At 53.4% G+C, this 18970-nt stretch overlaps 1 protein-coding gene across 2 annotated transcripts; it reads right to left on the minus strand.

Annotated features, from left to right (window-relative positions):
• Nucleotides 1-557: 557 nt before the first annotated feature.
• GBA2 (glucosylceramidase beta 2) lies at nucleotides 558-18956 on the minus strand. Of its 2 annotated transcripts, none has more exons than XM_082074320.1 (17): nucleotides 18750-18956; nucleotides 14710-14801; nucleotides 14374-14489; nucleotides 14060-14278; nucleotides 12382-12621; nucleotides 11706-11808; nucleotides 10228-10381; nucleotides 9821-9946; nucleotides 9533-9717; nucleotides 9081-9185; nucleotides 8281-8388; nucleotides 7140-7291; nucleotides 6889-6995; nucleotides 6600-6742; nucleotides 6183-6298; nucleotides 2369-2560; nucleotides 558-1473 (listed from the first exon to the last, which is right to left on the minus strand). In XM_082074320.1, the coding sequence occupies exons 1-17, from the start codon at nucleotides 18932-18934 to the stop codon at nucleotides 1252-1254; spliced, it is 2565 nt and encodes an 854-aa protein (XP_081930446.1). In that variant the 5' UTR covers nucleotides 18935-18956; the 3' UTR covers nucleotides 558-1251. The 2 variants fall into 2 exon arrangements, with proteins under 2 accessions (XP_081930446.1, XP_081930447.1); XM_082074321.1 differs by lacking the exon at nucleotides 18750-18956 and adding an exon at nucleotides 18292-18632.
• Nucleotides 18957-18970: the final 14 nt, after the last annotated feature.

The raw sequence follows: 18970 nt of genomic DNA on the forward strand, positions 1-18970 counted from the left end.
GCCCTGTCTGCACCAGCTCCCAGAGCAGGCAAGAGCTGGTGTGGGTGACAGTCACGGTGGGGAGGACAGGCTGCTTGGGGGAGGGCTTTAGAGGAAAGAAGCTCTAAAGTGGACAGAAAGAGCTTGTAGTCAAATGTGGGGGCAAGACCATCTCCCACCTTCCCAAAGCCAGACAGATGCAGCCTTCAAAGGCTGCGTAGAGAAAGGTGCTGAGAAGGAAAAGGAAGTGAAGCACTCACTCCTGGGTAGAAGGTGACAATTAAGGGCTAACCCTGGGGCACTGCTGCTCCCCACAGAGACATTTTCAGGAGGCATGCTCAGTTCCTTATCTTCCTCTGCCTCACAGACAGGAGAGCAGAGAGCAAGGGGCAGGTCTTGCAAGCCGTTACATCTTGGGAGTGGCACATGTCGCTCCCCACAAGAGTGAGACTGCAATTAGGGCTTGCCCCTCCCTGCATTCTCAGCCCTCCATCCCACTCCAGGAAGACATGCAGGAACAGCAGTGGCTCCCCAGTCTGGCTTGCCCCCAGGGCAGAGAAATACAAACAAGGAGGTGAGACAGCTGGACAAATTTATTATAAACTTAAAATGATTCATCCCCTAAAACATGCTCCGCTGGAACGAGACCAGGACCGGCTGCTTGGGCTCAGATTGTCACAGGCTGGGGAGACAGTGCTCCCTGGGGATTGTATCTGCCATAGGCTCTCCTGGGGCTGGTGCCTTGGGGCAGAGCCAGTCTATTTGCAGTGTCAGGGAAAGGAGAGACAACTACAGCATCCACGTGTCTGGGTGCGCCGGTTCAATGTCCTCACACACTCAGACTTTTTTTTTTGTTCATTTTTTCTTTTTCTGCCCTGCAGGTTAGCTCCCACCTTATCCAGTCCACTGACTGCAGGAGAGAGGGCTCCTGTGCTCCTGGGCAAGGTACCAGCTCTGGTGGAGAATGGCTGAGGGTCCTGCAAACTGTCAGAGCCCTGAGCGATGGGGAAGGGGAGGCAACAGCTTCAGCAGTGCCTCCTTATCCCACCCCTCTCCTCTTCAAAGAGACATGACCCCGCACCTCTAATATCCCCTGTCATGCTCAGCATGGGTGGCCAGAAGCCCCCTGAGGTGCAGGACATGTAGTGGAGGTAGGGAAGGAAAACAGCAATATAAGTATTATCAAAGAAGGGGAGGGAAGAGTCCCTGCCCACCAGCTGAGGCCCCCCACAACCCCTAGGTGCAGCTGCTCCCTGCTCAGTGGCACCAGGCTCATGGGTGGATGGGGACCTGGGAGGGCTGTGCAGGTGCCCAGGTGGCTCTGCGCTCCAGGGCCAACTGCATGCTCCAGATGCTGAGGGGTCGCATGTAAGCCAGGGAGCGGTAGACTTTCTTCTCCCGATAGGCCTCTGGTGTCTGGAAAGCCATGCCCAGCTGTTCCCAAACTGTTCTGTAGCAGCCCTCAGCTGTGCGAAAGCCTTCCTCCACCAGCCCCTGCAGCAGAGAGAAGATGACCATTAGCCCATTGACCATGCAAGCACAAGGAGATAGAACCATATAATTATTTTGGTTGGAAGAGACACTTAAGATCATCGCGTCCAACCATTAACCTAATGCTGGGACTAAATCATGTCCTTAAGAAACTCAGCTACATGTCTTTTAAACACCTCCAGGGAGGGTGACTCAACCATTTCCCCGGACATCCTGTTTCCATGCTTGACAACCCTTTTTGTGAAGAAATTTTTCCTAGTGTCCAATGTAAACCTCCCCTGGTGCAACTTGAGGCTACTCCCTCTCATACTATCACTTGCTATTTGGGAAAAGAGACCAAGACCCTCCATGCTACAACCTCCATTCAGGTAACTGTAGACAGTGATAAGGTCTCCCCTCAGCCTCCTTTTCTCCAGGCTGAACAGACCCAGTTCCCTCAGCCGCTCCTCAGACCTGTGCTCCAGACCCTTCACCAGCTTCATTCCCTTCTCTGAACTCTCTCCAGCACCTCAATGTCTTTCTTGTATTGAGGGACCCAACACTGAAACCAGGATTCGAGGTGCGGCCCCATCAGTGCTGAGTACAGGGCGACGATCACTGCCCTGGTCCTGCTGGTCACACCAGTTCTGATACAAGCCAGGATGCTGTTGGGCTTTTTGGCCACCTGGGCACACTGCTGGCTCGTGTTCATCCAGCTGTCAATCAACACACCCAGGTCCTTTTTCCCCAGGCAGCTTTCCAGCCACTCTTCCCCAGCCTGTAGTGCTGCCTGAGGTTGTTGTGACTCAAGTGCAGGACCTGGCACTTGGCCTTGTTGAACCTCATACAATTGGCCTCAGTTAGTCCAGGTCCCTCTGTAGAGATGGCACATGCTGAGGGGTGCAGCATCACCACTCACCTCCTGGATCATGGTGGCAGCCAAGGCATAGACAACGCCAACCCACACCTCATTGGACTGCACGCTGGAGGTGTCAGGCACCCCATTGGGTCTCATGCCATTCACTGCTCCCATTGTGCCACCAGCAAAGCCCATGACATTCTTCTCAAAGACGGTCTTGAGTGCACTGACAACATGACTCTTGGGGAAAACCTGCATGGAGAAAGAGGGTTTGGGGCTCAGCATTTATGCAGACCCCTCACGCTGGGTCCCCAGGGAACAGGGTTAAGTTTTCCATTAGACAGAGGTCAGTGTTGCTGACTCGGTAAATAGCCATCTCAGGAAAGTAACAGGAGGAAGTGCAAGAGCCCCTTTCCCCGAAAAGACCAAAAGAAAAAAAAAAGGCAGTTGCTCAACAGAAGAGATGCTGAACTTCCTCCTAGGGAGGCTGATAGCTCATCCAACTAGTGTGTCAGAGCCTTTCACCTTTAGCCACTGGCCAAACTTCCTTCATCTCTTGTGAGTTTGTTTTGGAAGCCTGGCCAACCACAACATCCTCATCTTGGTGTATGTTCATCACTCCTCATTTCTCAGGCTAACAACTATTTGAGGCTCAGACTTTCTCCTGGTAAAACCACTGTGCTGTTCTCTCAGCCCATCTGCACCAAGGGGCATTGCAATGCCTGCCATAGGTGGGACACTGGCAAGAAGTAGCCAAAGGACAGTCCGAAATCAGCGAGGCTGGAGGTATCATCCTGCCAAAGAGGAAGATTATGGCAAAGCTGGTCTGATGACATCAGAGTGCATCTTGCAGCTGGCAAAGTCAATGTTGTGGATACCAGTAGGTTTGTTTGGGTAAATGCTGGGAATTTTTGAAAGAAAAAAAAATATTCAGCTTCAGCTCAGGAGAAAAAACAACAAGAGGGCTTAGTTTTGAGTGATTTCAAAAGCACTTTATAATCCTTCCAATTTTGTAATCGGATGCTGACGCAAGAGTTTGTGGCCTGGACCAAGGAGAGTTTAAGGTGAGAGAAGGGGCAGCATGGGGGTGAAGAGGTCGGACTGAGATGCACAAGACGCCTGATGGTTTTGTGTGTCTGGTAAGAGAGATTTGAAACTTTTACCCCAAGTGAAAGTGAAAGACTCATAGGTCAATAGTGCTCACTGAGTAAACAGCCATTTCAGATTCTCAGGAGGAAGTAAAAACCTTTCCCCTCTGATAAGGAGGAAAGAAAGTTGTTCTGCAAACTAAGCCCAAGAGCTCAAAACAGTTACAAGAACAGACTGAAGTATCATGCTGAGTAAACCCTTACGGTAAAAAGAAAAGAAAAAGTAATTCCACAAGCCAAGAAAAAAACAAACAAAAAAAAAATCCCAACCAACCCCACCTGAGCACGGAAACACCTGCCAGACAAACAGAGAGCAGTAGAGCAGCAGCGCAGTGAGCACTGCATTCAGATTAAAGCCTCTCTGCACAGCTGGAAGTAATTAAAGATCCACACTGCCTTAGTTAGCGGTAACAGAACTAGCAAGTGTCAGCACAGCAGGAGTCACGGCCACAGTGAGAAAAGCACAGCTCCAGACTCGCTGATGTTGTAAGGGGAGGGAGGGCTGGCTCCTCAACATCCCACACCCACCTAACGGCCATAACAAGAACTTTGCAGCGTGACCAAGATCAGGAGCCCTGTCACAGAGCAACGATGACACCTACTTGCAGGAAAGGGAAGAGCCAGGCAGCTCCGAGCTCCACAATGCAGCCCAGGGACCTGCCAGACCTTTCCTGCCAGCCTGGTGCCACCAGAGCCACGGGAAGCAGGAGATGTGATGACACCAGACTGGAGCTCACCAAGGCAGCATGGGCAGCCTGACCAGACAGCATTGGTCGGTTCAAAGGAAAGTCAGCAGATCGCTTTTATCTACACTGAAGCCAAGCATCCCGCACAGTCATTTTCCCAGTGTGGTTCTGGAGATCAGCCCCAGGTGCTGTTAGGGAGCAGGGGTCAGAAGAGGGGTGGTATGAAGCAGTCACCTCTGGCAGAAGATTTTGGGGCACAGTTTCTTCAGGACTGGCGTTACAGCTTTTCCTACTTTGTATTTCATTACTGATCTATGCACACAGCAGGAATCTGCTAATGAGGTTACAAACAGGAATTATGTCTGCCAGGCAAGGCATCAAAATACATGGAAAAAAACCCTTGATGGCTACAGTAACAGAAGAGAGAAGTTCATAAGCCCCATCTCCAGTGAGCTCAAACCCCTCCAGCCAGCAGAGTGCCACCTTCAGCAACAAAAGTCTGAGGCTATGGAAAGGCAGGACTGAACCAGGTTTAACATTTCCCCTCAAAAGGGATGTTTGGGAACTACTCCATGTTGTCTGTGCCAGATTCTGCCTGGAGACCCAGACACAGCCCTGGACCCCCAGCTCTAGGGACTCACACTGGGATAAATGCAGGAGGGCACAACCAAGCACTCCTTTCTTGTTAAATCATAGAATCATGGAATAGTTTGGGTTGTAAGGGACCTTCAAAGCTCATCCAGCCCAACCCCCTGCCATGAGCAGGGACATCTTCCACTACATCAGGTTGCTCAGAGCCCCGTCCAGCCTGATCTTGAACACTTCCAAGGATAGGGCATTGACCACCTCTCTGGGCAACCTGGGCCAGTGTTTCACCACTCTCATTATAAAAAAAATTCTTCCTCATGTCCAGCCTGAACATCCACTCCTTTAGTTTAAAACCATCACCCCTTGTCCTGTCTCAACAGTCCCTGCTAAAACGTCTCTCTCCATCTTTCTTATAGGCCCCTTTTAAGTGCTGAAGGGCCACAATAAGGTCTCCCTGGAGCCTTTTCTTCTCCAGAGTAAAGGGCATTGGGTAATGACATCCCACAACCTTCTGTTCCTCCAACCATATTCCATGTAGGACTCAGAACAATCTATATTATTGAAAATGCCTGCCAGGTTCAGACCTAAATGTCAACCAGATTGAACAGTGTCTTTATGAATTTTGATGGGATAAGGCACATGCATCTACACTACCTCTGTAGTTTGGTCTCAGAATGTAGAAAATTAGATATTTAGGCATTAAAGCATTCTAGTGGAAAATTATTTTAGCTATTAGCTATCCCACAGGTGCTCCCAGGACAGGTCACCTGAAGCTCCCCTCCGGTATCAACAGACAGTGAAATGGTACATCACCCTCACACAGCCAATCGTTCCTTCTTTCAGTCACCCAAAGTGTTTTTCTGCCCATCACCACCACAGAGAACTTGGTCTGACAACTGTCTGTGGGTCATAAATAATCCATACAATGCTCTCCACTACTCAGTTCTGTCCCAAGTATTGCATCCCCAGCAGCTGCTCTTACCGTCCCATCAGACATGAAGAGTCTTCAGCCAGTTGTCTTGCAGCTGAAGAGCAACAGACTTCAAGACCCCAAATAAGCCTTAGCTCCCCTGGATATTTATATAGGCATTTAAACTGGGCAGCAAATTACATGTAGAAAAAGTTCCATACACTTTTTTTCTCCTGTTTTTCAACCAATGGCACCTTGCTGAGAGTAAACCCCCGTAGGACCTTCCTTCAAGTGTGCCAGAGCTGACCATGGTTACACACCCCTGATGCATGGCCTCTTCATGAGCAGATTTTGGTTTAAGGGGGGTTGTACCAATGCGCATCCAGCAACATCAACTCAAGCATGCACCACTGCAGGGGAGCGGGCTGGAGCCCCTGCACCAGCCCCTAAAGCTCAACCCACACCATGTGCCAGCCCCGCTGCTCTCCTGCAGGCACAGGTCCCATCTCACCCACCCTGCAGCAGGCTGCTCCTTCTCTTACCTCAAACTCCCCCTGATCCAGATCACAGGCCCCAAGAAACCACTGCCCAGCACACTGGTCTGACATGATGCTGCTGGAGGTGTTGCTCCCACTACTGTCATAGTTGTAGTATTTACCTGGAAAAAAAAAGCAGGAAACGGTTTTAAATCCATAGTTTAGGACCCTGACTCATGTATGCTGCCTCTACACCCCATCCCGTGAGGCAGACACATGGTAGCTTTTTCCAGAAGGCTCTCCTCTCTTTGCTTTTCCAAACCACCATACCTTTTCTGTTCCCTCCCTGGTACTTGCTCCTTCCCCTCTGCTTGGAGGGATGGCATGTCCCCTCTTTCCCCCATCCCCTGTAATGCTCCGTGATCCCAGGAACAGCTGTCCCCCTCCCAGGGGACACACGGTTCCCCACCAGTGAGTACCCACCATTCCAGAGCAGCCTCTCAAATGCCTCCTTGCCCTTCCTCAGGATATCCGTGTATTTCCGCTGGACTTCTGCATCCCCAAGCACTTCTGCCATCTTGCACATCATGCAGACGGCTGCCAGCCACAGCCCACCACAGTACGCGCTGCCAGAGCAGGAGAGCAGTGTCAGAAACATGGGACACTCTCTGGGTTGCATGGAGCTCCCAGAAGATGTGGCCACCCCCAGCTCTGAGCTACCTTCCCACCCCGTGGTCCCCATATCCAACCCCCACCTGCCTCTCCTGCTCACCTTGCTCCATTTACCACCCATGCGTCATATGTCTGGTCTGCAAAGCCACCATTTTCGATAAGCCCATCATTATCCATATCAAATTTCAGCTCCGATTCCATCACAGCCTGTGGGAGGGGCAGGAGATGGTCACGCAGCCCCAGCTGCCCCTCACGCTCTGCTCAGAAGCATCCATCCTCTTGGGATGTCACACAGCTCCCAAGGGAGGTGAGAAGCAGGGAATGCCCCATGGTCTGATCTCCTCCCAGTACCTTGCAGACTGGCCACATGTCCCGCAAGTACAGGGAGTCGTGTGTCAGGTAGTAGTCACGGTACACCTGCAGTACAAACTTCAGGTTGAGGTCCTTCCAGTTGGCCGTGTCGTGCATCAGGTAGGCATTGACACGCTGCCACGGCTCGTCAGCTAAGCAAGGAGGGAGCACATGCAGCAGGGCAGCAAGGAACAAACATCCCTTCTACTACCCAGGAGCAAGGTCCCAATGGTCCTGTGATCAGACAGCACTTTGCACGTTGCAATAACACGTTGCACCCTGTGCCACCTCCCACTACTGCTTGGCTTCCCTCCATCTCCCTTGTACAAGGTCCATGTAGTGTGGTCTTCATTACCATTCCAAACCCTGGCCAAGCTTTTCACTCCCAGAAAACAGTGTATTCCATGCACCATACTCCTTCCCCACAGCTTGGGAATTAATTTCTCTGAGAATCATAGAATCATTTTGGTTGGAAGAGACCCTCAAGATCATCAAGTCCAACTGTTAACCTAACACTGGCACTAAACCATGGCCCCAGGAGCCTCATCTATACATCTTTTAAACACCCCCACAGATGGTGACTCAAACACTTCCCTGGGCAGCCTGTTCCAGTGCTCCACAACACTTTCTGTGAAAAAAATTTCTAATATCTAATCTGAACCTCCCTCGATGCAACTTGAGGACATTTTCCTTCATCCTATCACTTGTTACTGGGAGAAGAGACCAACACCCTTCATGCTACACCCTCCTTTCAGGTAGTTGTAGACAGCAGTAACATCTCCCCTCAGCCTCCTTTTCTCCAGGCTGAACAGACCCAGTTTCCTCAGCTGCTCCTCATCAGACTTGTGCTCCAGACCCCTCACCAGCTCCATTCCCTTCTCTGAACTCTCTCCAGCACCTCAATGTCTTTCTTGTAGTGAGGGGCCCAAAACTGAACATAGGATTTGAGGTGCAGTTTCACCAGTGCTGAGTACAGGGGGATGATCACTGCCCTGGTCCTGCTGGCCACACTGGTTCTGATACAAGCCAGGATGCTGTTGGGCTTTTTGGCCACCTGGGCACACTGCTGGGTCATGTTCAGAAAGTTGTGTGAGCCATGCACAACCTTCTACCTCACAGCAAGCCTACCCAGACCGCTCACCTGGGTCCCCAATGTCATGTGGCACCACGTTCTTTGTCTTCACCGGGGCTGTCTGACCATCCATTAAGTACTGCCGGGGCTGGACATCCTCATTCACCACTGTGACAGCTGGAGATGACACAGCACAAGGGACATGAGAAAGGCAGCAGGCACTGCAGCAGCAAGCTCTAGGCAAAGGCAGGGCCACCAGCACACCAGGCTAGGCTGTCCTTTGGGGTTCCTGCTGAAAGATCACAGCCCTCTGCAAAGGACTGAGGGGACACCAGGCTGCTCCTAGTCTCCTCTGAGCAAGGCACATGCAACTGCCACCACCCCCTTAAGCAAGGTGGTGGCAGCACCCAGGGCTGGACGGGAACCCCAGTAGGCTCAGCCCTCCCACAGCCCAGCAAAGAGCTGTGTTCTACCAGTGGTTGGGCCACCACCAAGCAGCCTCCAAGCCCACCCAAAGCATCGGGGTCTGCAAACAGCTCCATGGTTCTCCTTCACAAGGTGCATGGAGAGAGCTGGTAAGACCAGGAACTCCCTCAGGGCAGGCAGAGTCAGCTGTGCACCCCCAGTGCAGCAAGAAGTTACCCAGTGCTGGGCAGAGGGATGTTGAAAGGCAGCAGCGTTAGAGGTTTGCAAGTTCTGGGCCCAGCAGAGAAGCTGGAGGGGAACACTGGCTCTGTGGCACAGATTTCTATGGCAGATGCTGTCCCAAATTCTCCTCAGGCATCATTCTCCTCAGGCATCATTCTCCTCAGGCATCATTCTCCTCAGGCATCATCAGGCACCATGCCAGGTTCTCCTGGGTCACTTACCAATGTCATACTGCAGGCTGATCTGCAGCTTGGGCCACAGCATGATGAGAGCAAAGGAGGCATAGAAGTGGACATCATAGGTGTTATACATCCGGTACTCCTGGCCTGGAAGGACCGGGGAGATGGTGAGGGATGTGAGACCCATTACAGGGAAGGGAAAGGAGGGGCAGGTCCTCCCTCCCACAGGGCCCAGGAGGGTGGGATCTTTTCCAGCATGGGTAGGGGATCCCATTAGAAGTGCATTTTATTCTCTACATAGAACATGCAGGGGTCTGGAGAAGACCTCATGCCATATCCTACAGGGCTAGTCCTGCAAGGGGTTTTGCTGGGAACAGCACTGCTCGCTACCCATCAGAGTGTGAAAAGCATCCCCATGGCAGGTTAAAAACCACTTGGTGAAAGCAACGGGGAGGGGCTGAGTTGGAACCATCCATCACATCCCTACAAGTTACCTTCCAAATAAGCAAACCTTCCATACTCCTGCAGGACAGGGAGGAGGTTGGAGAGGCCAGACCCCGCTGGCCCCGGCAGGTCCTCAGTGCAGCAGTCTGGGGGCAACTCCATCCAGATGGTGCCCCCATCCGTCAGGAAGTACAGCTCATTGAAGAGGGCCGACTTGTACCAGGAAGGCAGCTGGCTGTGGGCAAGAGGGAGACTCAACCACAGTAGCCAAGGTGGAGATGCTCCTGCTCTGGACCAGCCCCAGGAGGTGACCAGGAAGGTGTTCCCATCTACCCTACCTGTTCTCCAGGATGGGCTTCTGCCACGCTTCAATCTTCCTCTCCCACTCCTCGTAGTGGGTCAGGGCGTGATGCGACAGGGCAGGAGCAGCATCGCCTCCACTGCCAAAAAAACGGGTGTACCGCCTGCCGAGAGGGGGTTTGGTGAGTACACTGTGGGCTCGGGCTGGGAAGCCCACCTAGTCACCGGAGAGGGGCTGGACGATAGTGACCACACAATAACATGTATGACAGTGCAGGGGTGTTGAAGAGCATGGCTGGGGAGAAGGTCCCCTCCCGTGAGCTGGCAGGGCCACAGCCGCAGGGAACAGGTGGCACAAGGCTCCCTAGGTGGCAATCAAGTCTGGGGGCAGGGAGAAGGGGACTTTGGGGACGTGAGCCAAGCCCACTGGAGACCACCCACCCACCTGAAGTGCAGCTTTTCCTTGGAGCCAAAATAGATACCAGGCATGTCCCAAGCCAGTGCCAGCTCTAGCGTTCTGTGCCCCTGGGCGGGCACTCTGCAGCTGGCACACACTGCAGCTGCTGTCACCTCCCCCTTCTCTGTTGGGCTGCTTTTACCTGTTAGGACAAAAAAAATATTCACAAGTGGCCAAGGAAGCCTATGGGGGGTTGGCTGATGCTCAAACAGGCCCTGAGGGGGATACAACTATTCGGGCATGCCCCAGCCCCCTTGCAACCTGGAGGGCACATCCCCAGGGTTTTGAGGGATGACGTTATTGCACATGAGTAACTACTTTTTGCAAGGAGGAAAAAACACCTGCCATGGGTGGAGGAGTTAAAGAAGTCATCAAAGCAGAGGAACAAATCAGGCAGGAAAAGCCACCAGGCATGAGTGGAAGAGACAAAGCACCCCATGACTTTGTAACTGCACTGCACTCAGAGACACTGTGTGTGACTTTGTAGTGACAGTCATCGTTTCCAGCTTCTTGCACGGTGCTTGAACTGTGCCTGTATGTAAGTAAAGCCCTGAGGCAGCTGGATAATTATATGCTAGTCCTGACATGTGGAACAGGTAAACTCATTAAAGCAACAACTTTAACAGAAGCCCAGATCCTGACTATGATAATGCCTGGCAAGCATGAAGGAAAACCACATCCCAGTAGCCTGGAGAACTCTGAGTGCATCCAGGCAGGAAACTTAGTTTTCCAGAAATATTTATGTAAACAATTTCATGATTTAAGCTTCAAGAAGTCTTGCGAAGGCCCAGTGCCAGCATCACTAGTTTGTCAGCATCATCCATGTTCAAAAGCTGGCAGAGACTTCAGGTAAATGGTCACCTTTAATCGCAGTAAGAGGTTAGCAGCAGGTGCTGGGAGATGCCACCCTGCTTCAAGGCTTCTGCCAAGGGAGTGAGCAGACAACTGAGGATGATGCAGAAGTATCAAAGGAATACCAGAGACCTTCAGGGAGCCGATGCAGTAACAAAAGAGCAGTAAGTGATAGCAGCATCTGACCCAAAGGACTGCAAAATGCTCACTAGAACAAATCTGACAGGGCCCAGCTCGCAGATCTGACAATGGAAACTCAGGGAAGCTGGCTGGGCATCACCCTGGCTACTCAGCAGAAATCTCAGCTCAGTGTGCAAGCCCACACGGACTAACTAGATATTGACACGTGCACCTAATATAGCAGAGAACAGCCTTAAAGTGGTGGCAACAGATTTTGGAGAACCCCAACGAGGGCAGCATGACAAGCAATGGGAAATTCAGACACTGGCTAAAGCTGAGAATGAACCACATCACTGAGAGCTTCCTGTGATGGCACCAATGTGGCCCGAGGGAAGGAAACCCACCCTTGTTCGTGTGCCCTGTGCCCAATCACCAGCACAGCCACCTGTTCCTCCTGCTCCCTCTGACCCATCCCAGAGGATGGAGGGACTCACCATCAGAAGAATCCAGCTGTCCGTCCTGCAGGAGATCCTGCCACACCTCTCTGCCCGACCCTGCTGGAGTGAACGCTGTGAGGTGGGTGACTCCCACACCAGCCTGGGGAAAGGAAAAGCATCATCAGGAGTTAGTACCTTTGATGAACAGATGCAGGGCCGCCACCTCCAACAGTACCAGGATCCCAGACTCATCCCCTGCATGCTACCCAGCAACGCTAACTCCAAATCTACTCATTTGCTGTCCTGCAAGCTTCATCCACTCTCTTCTGACACCCACCCCCAAAGAAGGTGGCCTTGTGGAAATTTTGAGGGTGATAAAATACTGTGACAGGTTGTCCAGAGAAGTGGTAGATGCCCCATCCCTGGAGACATTCAAGGCTGGATGGGGCTCTGAGCAACCTAAACTAGTGGAAGATGTCCCTGCTTATGACAGGGTCGGTTGGACTAGATGACCTTTGAAGGTCCCTTCCAAACCAAATTATGCTATGATTCTATGACTTTAAGTCATTCCCCCATGCCTGCCCCAGCGGTCAGGCAAGTGCTGAGGACCAGTGCTGACCCCAATCCGCCGCACACACATCCATACCAGCTGCCTGAAAGCAGCCACTGCACATTCAGCGGGTTTGTACAATCCCCCCCAGCAGAAACCACACCACCAGTGCCAGCTCTTTACCTTCTCCCGGGCAGAGATGGCAAAGGTGAAAGGGTTGACATGAGTGCAGTGGTGCAGCAGGACTCCAGAAACCCGCTCACCCTCCTTCTCGAAGGTAAAGGGCTCATTCCAGTGTCCTCCACTTCTGTCCTCCTTTGTTCCTGTGCCATTCTGCAGGCTGAACATGATGGAGACATCCACGTCCTCATCCCTTCCATTTTCCACCTCCCAGATGAACACTCCCACTGGCAGGCTGGAGTCCTGGCAGAGACACACAACACCATGTACAGGGCTGGTGCTCCACGGTTAGCCATCAGAACATCACTCCTGCTGCCGGGAAGACCATGCAGGATGCAGAAGCAACAGCACTGCAAACAACTTGGTCTCCAAGCCTGCTGCCAAGCTGGGGAGCATCAGCACAAGCAGAGGATTTTAGGGGGCAGGTAATAAAAATCTGATCACAAGCCCTGGGCTAGCAAATCCCTCACCAGGCAACGCACAGGTGGAAAGCAGCATTTACAGCTCAGAGGAGTGTCTAACCACTTATCTACTCAACAGGCTGACACAGGCCCACGTGCTTCACTGGGGTAAGAGGAAGGTCAGGCTTGCCAGCAGTGCAGTCTCCCGCCCTCGCTCGCCCGGGGCTGTGAGTAAGGAGGAGCAGTGTGCAGGAGCAGCCAGGTATCCCTCGCTGCTGTCCTAGAGCTTCCGCATTGCTGCTGGGGTTCCTCCTGCCTGGGAGCATTACTGAGCGGAAAGACCGGGAAATGTTGGGAAAGCCCATCTAATAGGCAGCTCTTCCCTTGGGGAGGGCAGACAGAAACCAGCTAGAACACTATCAGGAACACCCAGCCAACAAACCAATTCATAAGTCCAAGCTGAGGGTTTCCCAAGATGTTACCGCTGGATCCACCAAGCAGTAAGGTCACAGCTCTGGACCTGTCACTCTGGGTACAGAGGAGCTGAGATGGTCAGAGGACAAAACCAAAGGCAGAGAAGTAGTACAAAGAGCCAAAGCACAGGTCAGAGGGGAAAGAAGCAGCTGCCAGAGCCAAGCACAGGGAAAAAGGGATAACCCTTCCAGCACCAACCGCCCCAGGAGGTGCAAAACCTTCCAGGGTCCCACTTTTCCACACCTGGCAGCTGGCACTAGGAACACGGTTTTAGGACAGGAGAGACCAGGTTGGGAAAGAACAGTAGCTTCCGCATCCCTTGAGCCATGGACAGGCAAGCTGGAGAGGCTATGAGCAACCCAATCTAGTTGGAGATGTCCCTGCTTGTGGCAGGGGAGTTGGACTAGATGACCTTTCAAGGTCCCTTCCAACCCTAACTATTCTACGATTAACAAGGCAGTAAGCCTGGAAGTCTTCAGGCAATGTTAAGCTGGGCAGGAGGGACAAGGAAATCCTCTATTGGATGATCCCTGGACGCATGTCCAATGTTCAGGGGTCAAAAATCCACCAGTTTCGAGCCTCTACTACCTAAATGGGATGCACTGAGCTCAGACAGCTTGCCTGTCCTGGGGGCATCTCACAGTACAGCCTTGTCTCTGCCATGCGAGTTCTTTCCCCCTCCCATATAGGCAGCTCTGCCAAGTCCCTGCCAACCTGCTCCATAAGAGCCGTGCTGCTGCAGCATGGTGTGGCCTGGTGTTCCCATGGAACAGGCTGCAGGCAGTGTGGAGCCATCACCTCCTTACCTTGTAGTCATGGGGGATAACAGGAGAGATCTGGCGGCAAGTAAGCACCACGTTTTGCCCTGGGAGCTCGTAGACCATCCAGGCACGGGGGTACAGGGCATGGTAGAAGGCGTAGTGGCCACAGTAGCCCCAGTTCCATCCCTGCAGAGTGCTGGGTCTCTCCACGGACAGGACCTGCTGGTAAACCGTCTGCCCCTTGCAACGCAGGCACACCGTGAACTGGGGAGAGGAACACATGGAGGGAGTGAGAGGAGCCCAAGAGCAGAGGTTTCAGCACCGTTTGCACCACCCCTCGCAGACCCCGCGGCACCTACCTGGTCAGCAATGACTGTTTCGTAGTGATAAATGCCAGGGTTCAGCTGCCAGCGGCAGAACTCGCCCCGCCAGCCACGGGTGATGGTGCCTCCTCCGATCCCGCCCAGCGGGCACCCTGGCAAAGACACCTGAAATTAACACCCTTCCTCCTCTCTGTGGTGGAATCTGCCCCACAAACCCCCACATTCAGCTCCGGGGACCCCTCGGCACTGCCCGCACCCCAGAAGTCCCTTGACCCGCTCCCTACCTCCTGCACCTTGATGGGCCCATGTGAATCCCTTCCCACCCAGCACACTGGGCACTGCACCACCCCAGTGCCCAAACTGGAGTCTGACCATAGATCTGCTGCAGAGGAACAGCACACAAGAGGTCAATGAAGGCAGGTTTCTTCTCTATGTGGGTCTTCTTCAACCACCACCTGAAGTATCTGCAAGGGAAAGAGAGGCATGAATGAGACTTGGTGTCACTGTCCCTTTGGTGCCACTGGGCAGAATGTGACTAGCACATGTTGCAGCTGTTCCTCTTGTAGAGATGTACAATGGCAACCTGTGTCCCAGGTCGCATGGGGTGGCAGCCGCCGCCATCCCCCTGTAGTGCAGATTGTTCAGCGGGTAGAACAGTTCAGGGCTGCCTGCAAGAGCACAGCACAAAACCAGACCACTCCAATAGCCAGGTCATGCAGGGACAGAAAGCTCTCCCAGATGCCCACGGAGAAGTGGGAATACACACAAGGACCACCATGATCACCTCCACGCCTGGTAGGGCACATCCCCCTAAGGAAGGTCTGAGAGTGGAGGCACAAACCCATGGAAGCCATAATCAGCTCTTGGGATGTCAGCCTTACTTTTGCATGTCCCCATTGTCACGCACAGCAGTGCCACATCCATAGGGGCAGGTGGCACAGGGCAGCCTTGCCCTGAGAAGGTGATGCTAGCTATCTGCAGGATCCTGGGGACTCACCTCTGCTCACACACCAGAAGCACAACTGGGCAGTGCCCATCAGATAATTTCTCACCCAAAGGCCTGGGAATCAAGAGACACACAAACAGGAGTACACTTGCACCTGGGTGTGCCAGCACCACTCCGGGCAAGAGGAGCAGGGCTGGGCTCCGACTCGGTGCTCGTGAAGGACTGGCTTTTGCTAATGAACCGCCTCAAGTTAAATCTTCTATACGGAGACAATTAGCATACGGAAAACAACTTCCAGACCAGAAGAGGTTGCTGAACTTCCACCAGTGAATAGACAGGCAAGACCCAACTGGTAGCTCCGCGGCTCTCAGCGCCAGGAGCCCCCACAGTGGGCAACATTCCTGAGCCTACACCACCGATGTTTTATTGCTGAGAGAAGAAACCCACCCCAGCCAGGAGCCCACAGCCTGTCCCACTCTCATGGCTCGTGGGATGCAGAGCCCAGACGATGGGCAGTGGGTGACCAGTGATAGCGCTGAACATGTACCCCCAGGAGCAAGAGGGAGAGGCTCTTTCATGACACCCCCTGATCCTACGCACTCCTCCCCAGCAAAAAAAAAAAAAAACAAACACCACACTTGCCTTTTCAGCTGCATGGTCACTGGACATTCACCTTTATTCGCCAAATCCCTCTCAGGGCGACATTTTCCAAGTTGCAGACTCACAGGACCCGACGGCAGCCTGCTCTCGAATCCTATGTACTCACCCTCATGTTTGACTGTTTAAGGACATTTTGCCTGCAGAGGTCCAGGGCACCACAAGAACCAGCCTGTCCTGCATGACTGCCCTGAATCAGGGCCTGCTGCTATCTCTGAGCTACATCTGCTGCCACTGCTCTTCTCCCAGCTGAGACAGCCCTGGCTTTATGCTGCTGAGGCGAGGTTTTGTCAGCACGCTCCCTCTCTCTCAAGGAAATTATTATTATTTTTTTTTTTAACCCAGCATCAGGGAACCAGCTCAGCTGCTTCCCCAGCAGGTTTCTGGTGACGAGAATAAGGTACGCAGGCAGAGTGGCTGCAGCATGGCCCAGCGGGGCACCCCAGCACCTTGAGAAAGAGGTGACAGAGGGATTTCAAAAAGCAGTTTTTCCATGAGCACACAGCAGGAGAGCTTTGAGATTTATAGCAGCCACTTCCCGAGCTGTTTTGCCATCTCAGCAGCAAATTCTTCCCCTGCCAGCTTCCCCCAAAATCGCACAAGAAAAAGGTGTTGGATGCCCAACAGCTGGCTATTAATAGCTCTGCCAGGAGAAAGCCTTCATGTTCCGCAGCATTGAAAGCTCTGCCAGGGCCAGAGAGTATTTCTTTGCCTTCGAATTAGCAGTGGATTTAAAACCTGTCCAGACATCACCCAGTTGTTCTGGATCCATGCCATGGCACACCAGCCACCTCTCTGGAAACCCACCTGCACCTCTTCTCCCGCCACTCCAACGCCAGCACCCGCCCCAGGCCAAATGTTCACACGACCTTTTCTTTCCGGATTTACAGCTGTGGGTGTCCTCTCGCAGGAGTTAAACCAATGAGCCCTAATTAACAAAAACCATAAATCAGGGCTATCAACACCACCGGCCATGCCGACTCCAGCAGGGGCTGGTACAGCAGGAGAGGACACCCACCAGCCAGAGGGTTAACTCAGCAGAATGCCACGTCAACCCAGGATGTGGTGGCTCCCCTGCAGGTCCTAGACTTCCTAGGCTGGAGACATGCAGCAACCCCAAGGCACTTCCAGCCATCTCAGGAGGTACAAGCACCTGCACCAGGTGAGTCTGCACTTGATGCACCAAGCCATGCCAGCTTGAGAGCACCACTCGGAGGCCCAAAAGAGAAGGGCTGCTGCTCACCATGGGTCATCTGGGAGAGGGCACGCCAACCTACAGGGCTCCAGATGTTCAGATCCCTGCACCGTGCCATGGGACCAAGCTCCAGGCTCCTCTTGCAGCACCAGTACCCAGGTTTCATCCAGCTGGCTGCCTCCGCCAGGCAGACACACGGCTGCCCACCAATGCCAGGAGCATGCAGCCTCCCACGCAGCCTCACATCCCTGCATTAGCTGCCCTTTACCAGACAACACCATTGCCCTCGGGCTTAAATTCAAACCCAAGCAGGTATTTCTCGCCACTCTGGCCCTTCTTCTCCTCCACTCTCTAGGCTGGAGTCTCCTTAAAATGAAGCTTTGCCCTGCACAAGTATTTTGAGATCACAACCAAATTACTGCCTAAATTTGTACAAGGGGAAGATACAGTGGTTCGACTATTAGCTTCTTCCTGAAAAGTCCTTAGAGCCTTTTTCTAGGACCGATACAAGACACTTCCATGCTGAGACCCCAGTGAGAACACGTCAGGGGTGGCCTCCCCAAACTGGCATGGAGGCAATCACCGCTCTTCCCTACTCACCCCAACAGAACTTCACGCTTTCCCACGTGCTCAGTTCATCCCAACCTGCTGTGGCAGCTTTTCCAGCCACTTTTATCTCTGGCTCACAACCCACATTCTGCCTTCCCTGATGCCCAGGCTCACACTAAGGATGTCTCAGGTCAGACCAGCGTCCTTTGCACCCCTGAAGCAATCCGCTATCTCATCCTTCATCAGGTTTTGCAGGAAGCAGCTTTGCAAGCAGCAGCCTCTAAGGACAGGGAGCAGGGAAAAGGCTCAGAAGATGGAGGCAGGAGAGATAAAGCAACCATAAGGAAATAAATCACACTGTCATCAGTTTCAAAGTTCAAAATATACAAACACGACCAGCATGCAGGCAGCAGTCCTAAGGTTAAAATAACAAGCCTGTTTCTCATGCACATTTTTCCTGGTTACTTTCAGCTCAACCTAATGCAATTTCGGGAGAAGTGCCCATTCCTAAACCTGCCACAGCACACAGCATTTCAAAAATCCTCCCAATTAAACTCGAGTTTAATCTCCATCTGCCAAAAGTCGCCTTATGCAAGGGGCTGATCACCTGACAGCAGGAAGATGCAGCAATGCTGGGCACGAGCAGCACACCTCGGGGGTGGGAGAAGGGGGTCCATTCCCCACCATCACCCCTAGAGTCGATGTCCCAAGCCTTCCCAGCTACTGCTCGGTTTGGGGGAGTGTGAGCTTTGGGTGCTCCCTCTAAGCCAGGTTCAGACCCTCTGCACCAGTGCTCCCAGTGCTGGCGCCAGGCAGGCGGGTGGGTGCTGACAGCTCGGGGTTGGAGGTGAGCGGCTCCCTCCAGCCCGGGGCCTTCCGTGATCCGCCGTGCTCTGCCGTCCGTGCACCGGGCACCGCCGCTGCCTGCCCGGGACGAGACGCCCTCAGCACCGAGGGGCTTAACCACGGCGAGGTGCTCCCACACCCTATCCCCGGGACACCCCCTTGTCCCCCCCACCTCCCGGGGTGTTCCCGGTCCCCGTTTCCCCCATCCCCACCCCGTACCGCAAGGCGAGGCCGACGTGCCGCAGGACCTCACGGAGCGACAGGTCGCCGGCACCGTAGGGCTGCCACGGTTCCTCGAAGCGATGCGCCAGGCAGACGCGCCAGCCGAACGCCGCCACGCCGCGGCCCTGCGCCGCCCCCTCGTACCGCCGCACCAGCGGCCCCGCCGCCGCCTCCGCCGCCATCGCCGCCCCCCACTCCGCTCGCGCCCTCTTCACCGC

This window comes from Streptopelia decaocto (genome assembly GCF_964273445.1).
Source record: "Streptopelia decaocto genome assembly, chromosome: Z".
NCBI lineage: Eukaryota > Metazoa > Chordata > Aves > Columbiformes > Columbidae > Streptopelia > Streptopelia decaocto.